This window comes from Ursus maritimus, unplaced genomic scaffold, assembly GCF_017311325.1.
Source record: "Ursus maritimus isolate PB19 unplaced genomic scaffold, ASM1731132v1 scaffold_4, whole genome shotgun sequence".
NCBI classification, from domain to species: domain Eukaryota; kingdom Metazoa; phylum Chordata; class Mammalia; order Carnivora; family Ursidae; genus Ursus; species Ursus maritimus.
The window spans coordinates 55,776,968-55,794,737 of NW_024426552.1; the positions used below are offsets into that span (position 1 = coordinate 55,776,968).

Here is a 17,770-nt window from a genome sequence, read left to right on the forward strand (position 1 = left end):
TTGTGGGAAAATGCAGAGTTGCAACAGACCAATCACTAGGGTGCTTTCGGAATGCAAAGAGGCACTGAGACTGTGGAACATGAGACTTCCTACTGGTTTATAAATTGGGAGATCCTGGAATTGAAGTGTGAATAGCCCTTTTCTGTGTTGCTTAATTGCAGACCCCAGAGGGTATAAACGAGGAACAAAGGATTCAGGAGCTGGCAGCAATGGAAGAGACCCGGATAGCAATTCTAAATAACCTCGAGGAACTTGAACAAAAAATCAAAGATATCAATGACCAGATGGATGAATCTTCCAGAGAGGTATAAACCAGCAGTTGACTTTTTACCCTTCTTTTTTCTCGCCTTCCTTTAGCTGAAAAATATTACTACCTATTAAGGCATAGGCTTTGAGCAGAATACATAGAAATCAACATGAGTTAATATTTTTTTTTCCAGTGGGTCCATGTATAGGGTAAAAATACCTTTAAAAAAAAAAAAGTTCTTTTTTCCCCTGTCTTTTTTTTTCTTAAGTGAGATGAGACAAACATGAAGCCATTTTTGGTGTACTCTGGGTATAACGAATTTTGTCTTAACTAGTGTCCGCTCTCTGACTTGCGACGGATCTGTCAGCTGAGGTCCCGTATATTTAGGTGTCCAAGTTGAAATCCAACAGACATTTCCTGAGTGTGCTTACTATGAGTTGGACATCATGTTGCACTATAGGGGGGACTTATATATGAAGCAAACATAGACCTAGCTTTCTAGAGATTTGCAAACCAGAGAGGAGACAGACACATAGTCTATTACTATTATAGGGGAAAGCGGCTATTTTCATACTGTCTCCACGGAGCGAGAAGGAGCAAATGATTCCGCCTAGCATGTGTATACTCACAGATGATGCAGATAGCTATAAGTGGAAGGGGACTGCTCACCTGTCATCTTATGCACGGACCCTGGACGTCCCTCCTGCTGGCATTGCAAAGACTACATCACTTGCCTGCTGGGCCGGGTGTAAATTTCACTTCCCAAGCTCTGTGGACAAACAAAGACAGACACAGCTGCTCCCAAGATGGTTTGAGCTTGAGCCTGAATCTGAGCAAATAGGCAAAATAGTACTGAGAAGTTAGCAGAAAAGGAGTTGAAGTAGAAACATTAAATGATAGGTAGATTTCTTAGTGAATATATCGTGGGCTGTCCAGCTTCCTTATATAGGAATTCTGAGTCTCACCTGGACTCTCTGGAGTGTTCGCTAGACCCCACAGTCTGGCTGATACCCTAGTACTTTTTGAAATTTGCGGCTCTTAAGAATGCACGTCTAGCGTGGGCAGTTGAGACTCTCTCCGAAGGTGAAGCGCCTCTGAGCTTTGTTTTGTGTCCTCAGTTGGATATGGAGTGTGCTCTTTTGGACGGAGAACAGAAGTCGGAAACAACTGAACTTATGAAAGAGAAGGAAATCTTGGATCATCTAAATCGAAAAATAGCAGAACTGGAAAAGAACATTGTTGGTGAAAAGACCAAGGTAAAAGAAAAGTATATTTGAATGCAATTTTTATAAACAATATGGTAGCTCCATTTGGTCGAATTTAAATGTTGTATGCATTCCCATGGTTTGGGATTTGTGTGTCATGTTCCTGGAGACAGTGGTACTAGAGGAGAGTCTTAGGTTGAGGTAAGTTCTTCACAAAGAACTGTCAGGGACTGAGCCTTGCATGCTAAGGGAGTAGAGCCCATAGAACTTTTGAGCTGATATTCATGGCAGCTTAACCTACTTGAGCTGAGTAAATTGCTTTTTTCCCAACAGGCTTTCTGCCCTTCTGATTGTTCTGTGTTTTTTAAAGATTGATTTTAGCATAAGAAGTTTATTCTTAACCACTGGCATCCTGCACGGATGACTTAAGCATATTCAAATATGGTTGCCTTTTTTCTTTTTCATTTTTCTGTTTATTAAAAATTTGAATGGGAACCATTCATCTCACCTGTCCTGCCTTGCCATTGTCTTCAATGCAAGGGCACTGCTCTTTGACAAATGTATTGGAGTTGTCAGGGAATCCTCACACACCGCCAAGTGGAATATATCCATGAAACACAGTTGACACTTACCTTGGAAAAGGTCTCACTCATACGTTTCAGGCCACAACCTGAATGTTAGCTGTTATCTACTAGGGAAAGTGGGAAAAATTACGTGCAGTTTTTAGAATTCAGGATAGCAGTTGAGTTTTTTGTTTATCTGTTTATTTGTTTATTTCCCCTGGGAAATATTTCCCTTACTCTTCTCCCACATTCTGAGTTCGTTACAGCTAAACTAAGCCTAAAATTTAACAAATGAGATTCCAGTTTCGGAAGGAAAAAGCGAGCACACTTGAACACATTATCCTAGCTCACCATCTTCTCCACTAAACTGAGAAAAAGAAAAAAATCAGTTTAAGTTCTAGTGGGTAATATGTGGAAAGGATTTCTGCTGAATGTGGCTTCCTTTTTAGGCTCTTCTTTGTTTGAGACCTATAAATAAGGGCATTTGATCTTGGTGCCAGGGAATGAGCTCAAAGTGATATTGTCAGAAATTGATGTCAGACTAACAGCTACACATCAATTTCTTGGTTGCCTGCTTGTCAAGATTAACTACCCAGCTTTTTCACATTAAGTTTAATGTATGTTCCTTCAAGCTCCAGACTTTGAAATAGTAAAGAATCCATTTGGGTAGTTGGTATATTTTTCTTTAAAAGCTCAAAGCCAAGTCAAAGGATCGATTGTCTAGATCTGCAGTAGAGGACGATTCTGGTTTTCCAAGATTCTGCACTGATACAGCAAGAAAACGTGGGAAGCATTAGATGTCTTTGTCTGAGGTACTTATTAGTATTTATTTTTATGTCCTACTGGAAAACTTGTGGGACAGAGGAATGGGTATCATGTTCTTTACGAGCCTTTCTGCTTTCCTCATCCATGGAGTTATTTATCTTTGTGTAGCCCACACACGGCATGGCCTGCAAATTCTATTTGTCTCCGTCGTTAGCATGAAACACAAAAGCGAAGCAAGTCATGTCAATGCTAATCCCACCTCCCAGGGAAAGTCGTGTTATATTCTGTGGACCTAAAGGAGAGGTGGAACTCCAGGTACATGGGCAGAAACAAGAAAGGAGGCCACCTCCATCCTTCCTATTATTGTTTTGGTAAGCTTGACAGAGGCCCTGCATAGGAGAGGGGACAGTGGGGGCTTGACATATAGGACTGGCTCATGCAGCTGTTAGGGGATTCATTGGTCTTAGAAAGTGGGATTATTGTCTGTCATCACATGGTGTGAAAAATGGCAGAAACTGGCTTTGGGTGAGAGATTCCAGAGAAGGACGAGGGAAGTGGAAACAGACTGGGCTAGATGATGTTATACAGATTTTTGATGACCAATCTCAAATAGAGACTCAGTACTGCTTGGTGGCATTACTGTGTTTTTCAGATAAACTTATACCGTTTCATGACATGGTTGTTTCACACTTTTACTCTCTTCAAACCTCTGGTCCATTTTCCTCCCACTGAGATGACCTCATCACCTACTTCCCTTAGAAATCAGATGTATCCCATCCCTTCACCACTAAGGAGGGTTCTCCCCACCCCCATCCTGTAAAGATAAGTATCATCCCATCCCACAGTCTCCAGGTCAGCTCTTCTGTACCCCACTCGCCCAGCCTTCTCCCTCTTTACTGGACTTTGACTGCCAACATGCCAACACTATGTTTACGTGTTATTATTATTTAAAAACAAACTACCTTCCAGCTATTGTCTTATCTCGTTTCTCTTCATCATAGCCATGCTTTTCAAACAGTGTTCTTCCTACACTATGAGCCCTCTTCCTCACTTCCTAGTTACCACCCACCCAACAACTCCAGTAGACTTAGGCCCCCACTTCTCCATCAGATTCGTCCCTGGTAAGACTACAAAAGACCCACTGCTGGTTTTTAGTCCTGTTGTGATCAGACTTCCTGAGCAACATTCAAGACAGGGGACAAACCTTTTTCTTCATACTTGACCCCCCACCCTGCCCCTTGGCCTCTGGGTGCCTCCTCTTCTGGTTTTCCTTCTCTTTCTCTTACTCATTCTCTCTGACTTGTCCAACTGAGTTCCCTTTGCTTGGTTCTCTGCCTCTGTAAAACCAGTTGTTAGAGTATTTGTCTCTGATCTGAACCCTCTCCTCTTGTATCCTCACATTCTCTTATAGCCATGGCTCCCCATGACCTGTAAACGCTGGTGACAGTCGAGTGTATGTCTTTAGCCTACAACACTTTCCCGAACTTCTGACTCATATCCTGTAGCCTACCTGACGTCTGTACTCAGACATTTCACAGCTACTGCCTACTCAACTCTCCTAATGAATCCTTGAGCTTCTCCTTCCCCTTGTCTTCCATACGCCTCCCCCCCGTCAATCCTGTTCTTCCTCCAGTTTTCCCAGGGCAGGAGATGGCATCTCCAGCCACCTCTATGTGCAACTGGCAACCCGGAAATCGATCTTGACACTTCTTCCTCCATCCCCCTCGCATGAAGAGTTCTCAAGTACTTCAGCTTCTCTGCATCTCCACTAACAGCATTCTCCTCTAAACCATCAGAATCTCTTCTTTACTTCCATTTCCATTTGCTTCCCTTTATTTCATTCTCTTCACAGCAGCCAGAGCAATTTTTAAAAATATATAAATTAGATCCTATCACTCTGATTTGTGTCCCACCCTATTTTATATAAATTTTATATATTTATATCGTGGCCCTTCATCACTCCTCCCTCCTTCACCCGATGTGCATGGGGACCTTCTTTCTATTTGTTTAAAGAACCATCCTCCCCCCACCTCCTGCCAGATCTGTTTCCTTGCAGATCTGTTTCCCACGCCTGGAATTCCCTTCCCATATTCCATATCTTGTTGGTTCTATCTTTCAGGGCTTAGGTTCATTGTTAGCTTTTCCGAAAAGCCCTTTCAGACCCTTCCAGTTCAGATTATGTTCTCCCTGTTGTTCTCTGCGTCCTTGTACAAATCACATTTCGTACTTCACATTTGTTTGGGGCTTATTAGATGCGGATTTCCCTCTCTAGCGTGTGAAATAGAGGAAGGCACTGCTATCCACCGTTTATCCGGCTCATAGCACAGGCTAGAGTACCACCCAGTATGCTTCGGGAATACTGTCCTTGGATCTCCTGCTAGCAGCGAGCCCGGGCGGGGCCTTAGCAGAAACTCTGAGCCAGACACCTGCTTAAGAGCTACGTGCTGCCAAGTTCAGGCCATCTGGGCTGGTGTGCTTCAGTGCACATGCCAGGGGGCTCGTCGCACGCTGCCAGCCCAGCCAGAGTGTAAGACAGAAGGAGGAAGTGGCCTTTGCCCTTTTGGATCTCGCTTCCTTTTCCACGCACCTGTTGCTGCTGTCAGATAGAAACTGTGGAATGAGAAAAACAAAACCTGGAAAGATATCCCTGCCGGGCAAGCGCCACTGCAGATGTCGGCAGCACATCCTGTAAGCCCGGCCCTACTTTTTTGGAGACAAGGCTTGGAGCCACAGGAGGAAGGCTTACTAACACCTCAAATTTCAAATACTGGTGTGAAATTATTGACATTGTTTCCTTGGCACTCGAGGCCAGTCTTCGGTACTATTTCTCGTATGTGATTTGGAAACTATCGTTCTATTTTACCTAGTTGGTATCAATTAATTTACAGGTCTCACTCCCTTTTCGAAAGTTCACGGTAGGGCACTTCACATTTACGAAAGACCTCCATTAGCACCTGTTCTCGCTAACTGCAAGAAATCCGAAGAGGATTTCCGCTCTTATGCAAAAAGGCCTCGAGAAGCGAACCCAGGCACTGCGTGTGTAGAGCTCTCAGCCTTTGTGCCTCCCCGCGCGCGCGCTCGCAGCCCCAGCCGCCGGAGTGGCGCCACCCAGCCCCTTCCCTGGGAACTACAGCAGCCTCTCAGCAGCCCCCAGCCACGCTCCTTCCACTGTGTCCGAGAGCATCTGCTGTATCTCCATTTACTTGGTGCATCGGTTAGATGAGCAAGATGTGTCCTAAGGTATCAGAAAAGCCTAAGAGGGGCGCCTGGGTGGTGCAGCGGTTAAGCGTCTGCCTTCAGCTCAGGGCGTGATCCTGGCGTTCTGGGATCGAGCCCCACATCAGGCTCCTCCGCTATGAGCCTGCTTCTTCCTCTCCCACTCCCCCTGCTTGTGTTCCCTCTCTCGCTGGCTGTCTCTATCTCTGTCGAATAAATAAATAAAATCTTTAAAAAAAAAAAAAAAGAAAAGCCTAAGAGAGGTGATTCTGGGGGTCTGAGAAGGCTTAACAATTTTTCCATATAAATTAATGGTAATTGCTTCTTCACTTTACACCATTTCGGCTTCGGCCAGGTTTCATAGGAGCGCTCTACCTTCAGACACAGGAGGGAACCTGTATGATAGAGATGACTACTACTTATTATATGTTACCATCTAAAATATAAACAGCATAAAACGTAGACAACATATAAAATATAGACAATATAAAATATAGACAATGCATTCAATTATATATTTATTGATCGTTTTTGCAACGGCTCCCTGAGCTGATTTTCTCTGCCCTTATGGGTTCCACAGTCAAAAGCATCAAGAAGCCCATTTCCATGTGGCTCTGAGCTAAATGCTTAGACAGTAGCCACATCACAAATAGAGTCTCTGCGAACATGGGTAAACCCTGAACAAATGTAAGGATCTTGACTCGAACCTAAGTCCAGGGAGGATATTTATTTGATGAGGCAGTAAGCAAAGAGGCCATAGCGTTTTCCTGGGGTGAGTGGAAGGAGAGAGAATTCTTAACCTCCGCCCTAGTGATTCAGTTTAATGAGCTTGGCGACAGAGCAACGAAGCCACCAGAACCATGAAGCTCGGGGCTGGCAAAGGCCTGGTTGTGGACTTGGCTTCCCTTCTTGCCGCTCCCCTACCCCACGGTGAAGCCCAGCTGAAGCCGCTGCTGAGCAGGTGCGCACACCTGCCTTTGTTTATCTAGCTTTCCCTTCTGTCTTTGCCTTGTTCTGACCACAGTAAGAATTCCAAACTAAAAATAGTTTCACAATTTCCTCTACTTTATTATAGAGGAATTTCAATTTCCTCTATGATGATGATCTTTGTCTCATCTCTGCTTCTTTGGCATACAAAAGTCAATAGTCCTGAAATAGTACTGAAATTCAGTAAAATGGTTAAGGAAGGGCTCCACGTCCCTAGTCTTGTCGCAGTCTTTCCGTTACCCAGATGCTCATCATAAAGCCCAACCGTGCTTTATTTTAGGATCTGTCCTCACACAGATAGATTATGGTATTTTGTTGCCATCCTGGCCTGTACTTGTTTATAACTAAACAGGCTTAAAGGTGTGAACCGAAGCTTAAATTACACTCTACGCCATATAACTTGTGCCACAGTGAAACCGTACGTTATTTGACTAATTTTCCTACACGAAGCATGTATCATTGTATCTAAAATGGTTAAATTTTATTCCCCGTTATTATCTTGCCAAAGTACCTGTTACTTCCTCTCCATCCTTCCTTCGGAGCCGGGGGAAGACAGAGAGCCTGGCCCAGAATTCCTCAGCCAAGTGTTAATGCTTCTGGAGTGTGGAGCGTTTGCCAAGTCACAGTCAGTGTTCAGAAGGGACCCAGCCCTTCCCGTGCCTCTTTCTTACATTTCAAAGTTAGTTAGAGGAAGTGGAAGAATGGCGTGGGATTTGGGGATAGAGTCACCCAGGATTCCAGATTAGGGTTCTTTTTTCTGGTGGTTGATTATAGAAATCCCAAGTGTTCTGATTGTCCAGTTTTTTTCTACACTAAACATCCATCAATTGTGTAATTAAAATGTCAAAGCTAAAGGGAAAAAAAATCCTAAGAAAGAAGCATAAGGATGAGCCTCCGTAGAGGCAGGCAGAGAATGCGTTCTCAGCTTGCTGGCCTTTGTTCACACAGGTCCGTAATCTTTTCTCTGCAATTCTAAAATCTGAAGGTTTTTTTGGTGGGGGAGGTGGGGGAACCGTTTGTAAGATTAGCACCAAAACCTCGTTGGTTTTGGTTTGCAGCTGATATTCACACTTGTGTAAATATTCATAAGTAGCTGCAGAAATAGAAACATGTTTGATTGTAGGTACTGGCCCAGACCTTACTGGAAATGCCTTTTAATAGATGCTATATGAACTGCGACACCTCTATAAAATTCAGAATATTCTGAGATCTGGAACACATCTGGCCTTAAGAATTTCAGATAAGTGATTTTGGACCTAAAACAATTGCCTCCTCTGTGAACCCATAAGGTTGCCTGCCTCCCAAGCCATAGGGTTTAGGAACTGGAAGGAAAGGTATTCTCAGGGTCTATGGAAAGGACATTGGATCGACTTCCCTTAGAAATGATGGCCTAGATACTATGAATTTAAACACATCACTGCATCAACTCCAAACCTGACCCAGTCCCAGTGTTTCATGAAACACACCCGAATACTTAGTATGTGCTGGATTCTGTGCTGAACAGGTTGGAAATTATAAAGATGGGCCTTAAGTTTTAAGAGAATCTTTATTAAGCTAATAGAGTTGCCAGATTCAGTAAATAAATAAATAAATAAATAAATAAATAAATAATTAAATAAGAACGTAAATAAATCCTCCATACATCCCATCCTAAATGTCCCACACGTATTTACCTATATAAGGTGCTCAGATGCATCTGAATTTCAGATAAACAGAGAATAAATTTTGGTATAATTATACCCTAGGCATTATTTGGGACATACTTACAGTAAAAGATCATTTGTCATTCATCTGAAATTCAAATTTAACTGAGCGTCCTCTATTTTATCTGGCAGCCCCACAAACTAATAGAGTAAGCACCTTTTCAGAGTGACCTTGAATCATCTGCTTACCAAACATTACTTAGATGTGGTAAAATTATGTCTTCATAATTCAGGAATTTTCTGTGTCATATTGAAATTCAAATTGGGCCAGCAGGTTAAATTTCAGTTCCTTCCTTCAAGAATGTAACTCAAAAGAGAGAAACTTATGTTATTGTCTTCTAACCACATTTCCAGCGAGATAAGTGGTCCCATGATGAGCTTTAGATTATTAAGTTCATTACGATTATTGGTAATTCTTGTGTACGGGTTCAAGTTATTTAGGGTAAACTCATCCACACTCCTGATCATTTGTGTGACTAGAAGAGAGTCATTTTGAACTTGAAATGCATCATTGCTCTCTGAACGTGCACTGGATATTGGAATCTCAGTACATTTTTTGTTTGGTTTACTTGAGGCATTTAATCTGAATGTAAAATATTGTACAATTGGGGTGTCACTTGTAAAAGGACCTTTTATACCATGAAGTGAAGGCACTAAGCCAAATGTTTGAGGAACATCTTTGGTGCCTTGCGTATTAATGTCCCGTGTCTTCATTTAAAAAATCAAATTGTTGGTAATTGCCTTTGCGTCCGCACCATCCCGGGTGGCTCATTCAGGGGTTCCCAACCTGGCCGCGTATGAGAAAACATGGAGGGATTTTTTAAATGTTCATACCCTAGCCTTTTGCTTCTGAATGTCTGACTGTGTGGAAACTTGGAAAATAATGTATTTAAAAGCTCACCCAGCTTTTTCTAACATGCAGTCAGGGCTAAGAACCACAGAGCTAACTGGACTGTACTTCATGAGGACAGTGATCAGTCTCCCTCTTTTCTTTCTTTCTTTTTAAGATTTTATTTATTTATTAGAGAGAGAGTGTGTGTGTGCACAGCAGAGGGAGAGGGAGAAGCAGGCTCTCCACTAAGCAGGGAGCCTGATGCAGGGGTTCGATCCCAGGACCCGGGATCATGACCTGAGCCGAAGGCAGACACTTAACCGACTGAGCCACCCAGGCCTTCCAGACTCCCTCTTTTCTCTACTTATAGTCCCTTTATACATATTTACTGAGTGAATGAATAAATAACTCACCATGCAAGTGAATAGATGCCCAATTTTATATACTGATTTCTGCTTTAATTTGCTGTCAATAATGTGCCTTTGTCATGTATACTCTGTAGGAACATCAATCTTAAACATAAAAAAAGGCAGATCTGGCAATGCATTTGTGACCCAGTCGGCTTTTGCCAGTACGTAACAACAAAGCAATGCAAGAGCGCTGCTAACAGGAACAGCTGTGTCCCTAGTGAAGTCATTCTGTGCTGGGTTTTAGAAATGGCCCCTGGTGCATCTGGATTTTCCTGGAGTGTTCCAATTCCTCGTCATCTTATTTTTTCAATAAACTGAAATCTGTTCAATTTATTGCAAATTTATTAAATTTACTCGTTAAAATTTAATAAATGCATTGAAAATTTAATTTAAATTTTATTTAATTTAAAATTCATTACAATTCACTTAAATGCACTCGTTTCTTGAAAATTGATTTATGAGTCCTTAAAAAAAAAGTTATGCTCTCTGCCAATTTGGTGTTTAGAAAATATTGCCATGCCTACAGTAATTAGAAGAGGTGAGTTTACCAGTTTAAATCCGGGGGAGGGAAATAACAGCCAGGTGTCATATTTTGCGTGTCAAAAGCAAGAATCCCTGAACCCTGAAATGCCATCTAATTTGTCCATATACTTGTCTTTGCTGAAGAAGGTGATATTTTCAGCCATACTTCACTAGTTGCCTAGAGCTAATTTTCCTTTGAAAACTTTCTGGGCAATAAATAGAAAGTAGGAATATTAATTTCTTTCTGGCTTGAGATGGCCAACTTTTGGCTGGCACAGGAGTGACATCACCTCTCTAGTCCTCCGTGATGGATGGCCAGGCCCACCTGCCACTAGTCCTTTCATCCTTGCCCTTTACTTCCTTTGCCCTCACTTTGGCCCCACTAAGCTTTTGCTCCGAGTCTCAAGTCGTGCTCACAGCATTACCGGTAAACCAGAGAAGCGGCAGAAGGTGCCGACGGTGCCCTCTGGCATAGTTCTTCGCGCTGCCCCCTTGTATGGAAGTGCAAAACCTTTTGAGCACCTTAGAAGGAAGGCACTATGTAAACATGAGGTACTTTTAATTAGTTATTAGTTATCTGTGCTTATTAGTAGTAATACAAAATGGGGAGCATCAGAGGAATAGTTTGGTTATTTCTTCAGATTTGAGACCTGTGTTTCAGGCCAGTGCCTTTCCATATAATCATATATTGTATCAATGTTTTCTGTCAAATGTAACTTTAAATTTTACAGTTTTGCACATTGGTATTTAAGGGAATTGGATAGTCCTCTTTTCTTTTCTTTCTTTTTTTTTTTTTTTTTTTTTACTTTCTTCTTGGAACTAGAATTGCTGCAAAATCCAGTGATACAGTATCTAGAAATAGAACTCTTCTTGAATAAAATTCTTTTGCTGTGTAAATAGGGCAATCTTTGATTCACGCACAGAAGAAATAACACCTTTTCTTATCCAAAGGACGACTGGGGTTCTGTGTTGCTGGCTGTCTTAAAGGGAAAAAAGGATTCTTTCTGAAACTAAAGCCTGAATCTGGCTGGTCCTTGTATATTCAGCTTTTCTGTGAATGAACACGTGATGACCCTTCCCTCTGTGGACCAGGCCATTGCCCCTCTCCACCTCCTGCGTGTGGGTCTGCCCAGGCGCACACTTGCCAGAAAAGGCGGAGGACACTTTCTGGATAGTCTGCAAAAGTTTCAGTTGCAGAAACATTTTTGTTTTTAGTTTTATTTTTTTTTAATATTTTATTTATTCATTTGAGAGAGACAGAGAGAGAGCACAAGCAGAGGGGAGAGGCAGAAGGGAGGAGCAGAGGGGAGAGGCAGAGGGAGAAGCAAGCAGACTGAGCAGGCAGCCCGAGGACTCAGGGGCTCGGGACTCGATCCCAGGTCCTGGAGATCATGACCCAAGCTGAAGGCTTAACCATCTGAGGCACCCCTGCAGAAACATTTTTAGATCAATATATGAAGTAGGATTCCCAGTTTATGGCTTCCGGATTTAATCATTTTGAGAGGGAAAACATGCACATCTAAACCTAAATACATCTTTCTAAAATGCCCTTGACATTTGAAAATTTTCTGCCAAAAATGGGCACCTAAGTGAACTGGTATTTATGTCCTATAGTTTTCAATTTAAACCATAGCCTCTTTTATACAGAATCTAAACATATGCTTACATGGGAAATCATGGCCGTTTGGTTGAAGAAATTGTAGTAAGTATAATTTTATAGGACTGTTTGAGAGCTACATCCTTTTAAAAAAACCCTTCTCTGTTCAAGCTTAGAAGCCAGTTTTATTGCTACCTGCACGTAGAGTGAATGAGGTAAGGAGAGTGAGGTCGTGGTCATTGTGCTTACTCAGGGTCAAATGGTGGCAGTGCTTCATGAAGCGCTTCTTTTTCCTTTTTTTTTAAGATTTTATTTATTCATTTGAGAGAGCGCAAGAGAGAGAATGAGCAGGGAGAGTGGCAGAGGGAGAGGGAGAAGCAGGCTCCCCGTTGAGCAGTGAGCCCGACCCCAGGACCCTGGGATCATGGCCTGAGCTGAAGGCAGCCGCTTGACCTGCTGAGCCTCCCAGGCGCCCCTCCGGGGCTGACAGAGTTACGCCAGGGGAGAATCGGGTCTCAAATTTACTTCAAGGCTTCAGAGCACCATAAAGGGCACACAGGTTGGGAAGACAAGCACTAAACAGGTTGAAATATTGTTTCTCCATTTAAAAGGTGACACGTAAGGCCGGGTAATCACTGTATTATGGGATTTGCCTGGTAGACCCCGGAGATGTCCAGGGTCCCTTTGGAGTGTGTGACTGGGGAAGGATTTAGTGTTATCTCCTCCTTTCTCTTCTATTTTCTGAGACCTGGGTGTTCTCCTTTCCTTTTTTCCACAGTCCATGTTTCATGTATTTTTTATGTCAGTCAACGTAGAGAAGTCTTCATCTCCACAGTAAATGTCACCTGTCGGTGTATCCAAACTGCGTGATATGCCTCCCCTCACTGCTTTGTCGGGCTTGCCTTCTTCCCTGCTCTCTCAGCCTTGGAATCAGATTTTCTAATTGCTTAAGCTTTGAAGTTTGCCAAACAGCTAGACCTATTTCAGGTGACCAGGGTGTTGACTAGTGTACCTGGCATGCTTCTGGTCTGAGAACAAAATTACAATAATTTCCAAAGCTTGCTGAACAAATGCCTTGAGCAAATTGGACCAAGACTGTATTTGAGGTAAATGCCGGCTTTCCCTCTACCTGGTTCTCCACCAAGGGACTCATTGCAAGGCTGTCTCATAAATTTGGTTGACATTTCTTTTGTCCTTTGTTGACCATTGACCAGCTTCTTCTGCTTTATAACATGGTGGCAGGAGGGAAGGAAGGAAGGAAGGAAGGAAGGAAGGAAGGAAGGAAGGAAGGAAGGAGGGAAGGAAGGAAAGAAGGAAGAAAGGGAGGAAGGGAGGAAGGGAGGAAGGGAGGAAGGAGGGTTGGGGGTCATTGCCAGTACTTAGGGAAGTGGCCCGTGCTTTGAGAATGCGGAAATGGAGCCCCCTTGTTTTTACTTCCACTTACACTCCCTTATCTTAGTCACTAACAAGGTATGTTTCTACATGCATAGGATATCGTGTGTGTGTGTGTGTGTGTGTGTGTGTGTGTGTGTGTGTTATCCTTGGGAAATGTTCACTAACGCCTGCTTCGGGTGTGAAGGTAATTTCTATTCTTCTATTTTCTGATTTCTGAACTTCAGGAGAAGGTAAAGCTTGATGCTGAAAGGGAAAAACTAGAGAGGCTTCAGGAGATTTACTCCGAGCAGAAGACCCAGCTGGACAATTGTCCTGAGTCCATGAGGGAACAATTACAACAACAACTGAAGAGGGTCAGTAGCAAACAGGAATGCACCAGTTGTTTTTTGTTTTTCGGTGTTTTTTCAATGAAGTTCCACTTACCTATGACTTCCTCCTTCACACAGCATAAATTTGCATAAGTTCTGGTCATTAGATACTTTTTAAATAGAAGTATGCATGCTGACAGTATATATTATTTCATGCTAATCAGTTAAACAATTCCTTGTTAGAATCCTTCACTAATTTATAATGTGAAAAACCAGTTCTGGAGTCATTCTTTGTAACAAAAGAGAGGCGTTCTTTGTGACACACAACTGACACCAAGATTGTAGCATTTAAATCAACTGACATCTTTCCCTGCATTCTCTGCTGTATCATGAGTACTGTTTGCCCTTGGATTTTTTTTTTCTCTCAGCCTGATTTTATACTTGGGCCCAAAAAATTATCCTATTCTCTGATTTGCTTCCCAGCATCCCTCACTGTGTTTCTTTTTCTTTCTGCCTTTTGGTCACACTGAACTCATTAGCACAGCTAGAGCAAACACCAAGACCCAAGGTGCAGGGCAATGCCTTCCACAGCTTCTCAGACGAGCTTCATCATTTGTTAAAGCTTAGTGCCGCGTGGACTTTGTGATGTGTTTTATCGGGTTATTCTCTGATCGTTGAAGTTGGCTGTGCTTAACACGGCCATGCTGGTCATCTGCTGAAATGAGGCTTCGAGGTGGAGAGTTTCACAAACAACTGGCAAGACCACTTAATATTTCAGAGCCTCTTAACGACTGGGTTGTTTGCTCTGAACAGCAACCCAAATAAACCGTGACCCTGGGGAACAGTCTTGGATCTCTAAAAGAGTCATGTCATAGTAATTTGTGCTAAGTGACTAACAACTCATGATTTCATGTGACTAGAAAAGAAGGTTCGCTTCATTCATGTGATTCTGTCAGGACCTTCTTGGGAGTAGGCAAGTCGAAACACCAGCTAAGGTAGCCCCACCCTTGGAAATGTTTAAGATGGCCTTTAATACAAAACATGTGATACCTTAGAGTAGCGTTAGGTTATGAAAAATTACATTTAAAACTTTTCAGTGTATTACAGAGGTTGAAAGCATCTTAATAAATAGGACCAAAGGCAGACAGGTTAACTGGCAGCATAACGATTTTAATATTTTAACAAATAGTAACTTTCTTACTATGTCCCAACAATGTTTCTTCCTCTTTACTCCTTTTATTGTATACAGCTGAATTTGCTGTAAGAAGAGAAAACTTCCTGTCCCTCAGTGTCATAATTCTCTGGAAATCTTGTGATGAAAATAATTGGGAAAACAATGGTATTTGTAAAATTATTTTCATTTGTAATTTGTGTTTTTGCCAGTTCACCAAAGAGATTGGGAGACTGCCTTTTATATCTGTTCGCTGGTTTTCAACTTCTCCTCATTACTAAAGATTTTACACAGTGCTCATAGTACTTTACCTAGAGTCAGCAGCAACTTATGTATTTTGTTCTTCTCTGCCTCTACTTACCCAGTTGTTGCTTGGACTCTTTATAAACACTGCTGCAAATAAAAATTGGTAGATTCTATTGATAACCGAGACTCAGATTGATATAAACAATGATTGCTTAATCCAGCCTCGATAGGATAACTCTAAGTCTATGTCGGTTGTAAGGATGTCCAAAAGGAGGACAGGAAGTGATGCAGACAGCCTCTTCCACTATTTCAAGGCAAAGACCCTTTTCCTCTTCCTCTCCAAGCAGAGTGTAAAATTCTTATCGTAAATCCCTTTCCTTGGAAGAGATAACTGGCTTGTAGTAGCTTCTGTTCACCTGTATTAAGAGGTCTCCTAATTTTACAGGGATGACAACCAGAGTAACTCTCCACCAAACCCACGGCTTAATCAGTAAGAAGTTCGCTTATTTCATGAGAAGTCCATTCATACTAGGAACTTTTGTGTTACCACAGCTCATTTCCCTTCAGACTTCAAACATTTCAGGATACCACTTCATTACAAAGCTTTCCCAAAGGCATTTAAACTAGATGCAATAAAGGTGATTTTATTACCACAAACTTCATTAGGTGACAAGTCATACAAAATAAAAAATAAATGAACAGGAAGAACATCATTTTCTTGAACTGTGTGTTATCCCAAGTACTGAAGCTGAAGTTATGGGATGTTTTTTTGCGCACAACACTATGCATTTATGACCGGGCTTCTTACTTCTAATTCCCTGCTTTGGAGTCAGAATACAGCTTTCATCTGAGTAGTTGTTTGTAGTTGACGTGGGCTCACCAGTCGAATTGTTCCCTGGGATGCAAGTATTGTGGAAAATAAAACAGAAGCTAAGTGAGTCTTTCGTTTGCCAGGAGAAGTTCCACTAGTAAATGGAGGAGACACCTGGCTAGGACAGTTTTCTTGTGCTTTTGGTAATTTACTCACTGAATGGTCGATTTTAGTCTCTTGATTTAATATATATATAGTACATACTATATATATAATAACACATATTCGGCGATATCAACAATTAGGAGAACTTTTTTCTCACTAGTTGTGCAGTTTATCCTTTCATTTTGGATAAGTCCTGCAACCTCTGTGGGTCTCAGTGTCTTCATATATGAAATGAGATATATGAGATATGTACTAATGATTTCCATCGCCTTTTTCCAAATTCCAAAACTGTGCAGTTAAAGTGTTAGACTATAGGACATAAGATGGAGAAACGCGAACAAACCCTGAGCCCCCCTTAAATTTGTGTTCAAAGTTGGCCTTGAGCTGTCATGAGACGATTCCTGTCATCTCTCCTGCTACACCACATCTATTCTCTTCTTCTGTCCCTCTGCTAAGCAAAAAACCCATAGGGGACTGCATGTAAACTTCTACCGTATAAATTCTCAAACAGTTACTGGAAAAAAAGAAGGAATTGCATTGAATTTTCTTGAGCACAGCTGTTTTACGTCCTTTGACGCCTGGCCTTTGAGCTTGCCAACCAGGAGAGATTTGCAATGTTCCTTTTGGCGAGTGAAGCTTAGTTAAGATTTTCATTCAACTAGTCATGCCCTTGACTTTGAGCTTCCTGTATATATTACTGTGTGCTCAATTAAATGACTCCTGCCCCCAGATTCCATCCCCTGAATTCTTACTCTTATCTAAAATCTTTGCAAAGCTTTTTTCGCCTCCCCGGTTGTTTTTTTCTCACAGTGTAAGTTTATATACACACATTCTAATTGTTTGGACAACTTGATCAGATGATTATACCAGCAGAAATGAGTGCCAAGCTTAGCTTTAATTTTCAACTTTCCTACCCAGCGTGTTATTATTTTCATGCCACAGTTTAAATATTTACGACAAACAAATTAGCGGCTCTGTAACCTTCATGCGGTTAAGATAACACATGCTGCCTCTTAACCAGTTGTAGAGTAAGTGACTGACTAGCATAGTGGACATATTGTGCGAAATATACCCACTTTCAGTAAAGATGACTTATAAAGTGAAAAAAAAGGTTTATGAAATTATTTCTCTCGATAATCTTTAGCCATAAACTGAGCTTAATTGAAAGACCTTAAAAACTTGAGTGTGGGGGCGCCTGGGTAGCGCAGTCGTTAAAGCGTCTGCCTTCGGCTCAGGGCGTGATCCTGGCGTACCGGGATCGAGTCCCACATCAGGCTCCTCCGCTAGGAGCCTGCTTCTTCCTCTCCCACTCCCCCTGCTGTGTTCCCTCTCTCACTGGCTGTCTCTCTGTCACATAAATAAATAAAATCTTTTAAAAAAAAAAAAAAAAAAAAAAACTTGAGTGTGAATGACCACGTGAGTAAATAGATCCACGCTGTATTATTTCAAGACTGCAGGTATTTTGTTTCAAAACACAGTACTCGAGTTATCTCTTAATTACTTCAGTAGTGACTAGATTTGGGCCAAATTCATTCATTCCTTTAGAAGTTATAAGCATAAAATATCCGATAAACTTGAAATGTCCACCAATAACTTGAAACCAAGACCACTTTCTCTTTGGCCCATT

At 41.9% G+C, this 17,770-nt stretch overlaps 1 protein-coding gene across 8 annotated transcripts in view; it reads left to right on the forward strand.

Moving 5' to 3' along the window:
* Positions 1-17,770, forward strand: part of PHLDB2 (pleckstrin homology like domain family B member 2) — an 85,147-nt gene that overhangs the window by 26,726 nt on the left and 40,651 nt on the right. For 6 of the 8 annotated variants that reach the window (XM_008706600.2, XM_040621218.1, XM_040621219.1 and 3 more), the window contains exons 3-5: positions 162-305; positions 1,366-1,503; positions 13,667-13,795. In XM_008706600.2, the coding sequence (XP_008704822.2) occupies positions 162-305; positions 1,366-1,503; positions 13,667-13,795 (411 nt within the window). The remainder of the gene's footprint in view (positions 1-161; positions 306-1,365; positions 1,504-13,666; positions 13,796-17,770) is intronic. The other 2 variants (XM_040621225.1, XM_040621221.1) reach the window with 1 other exon arrangement.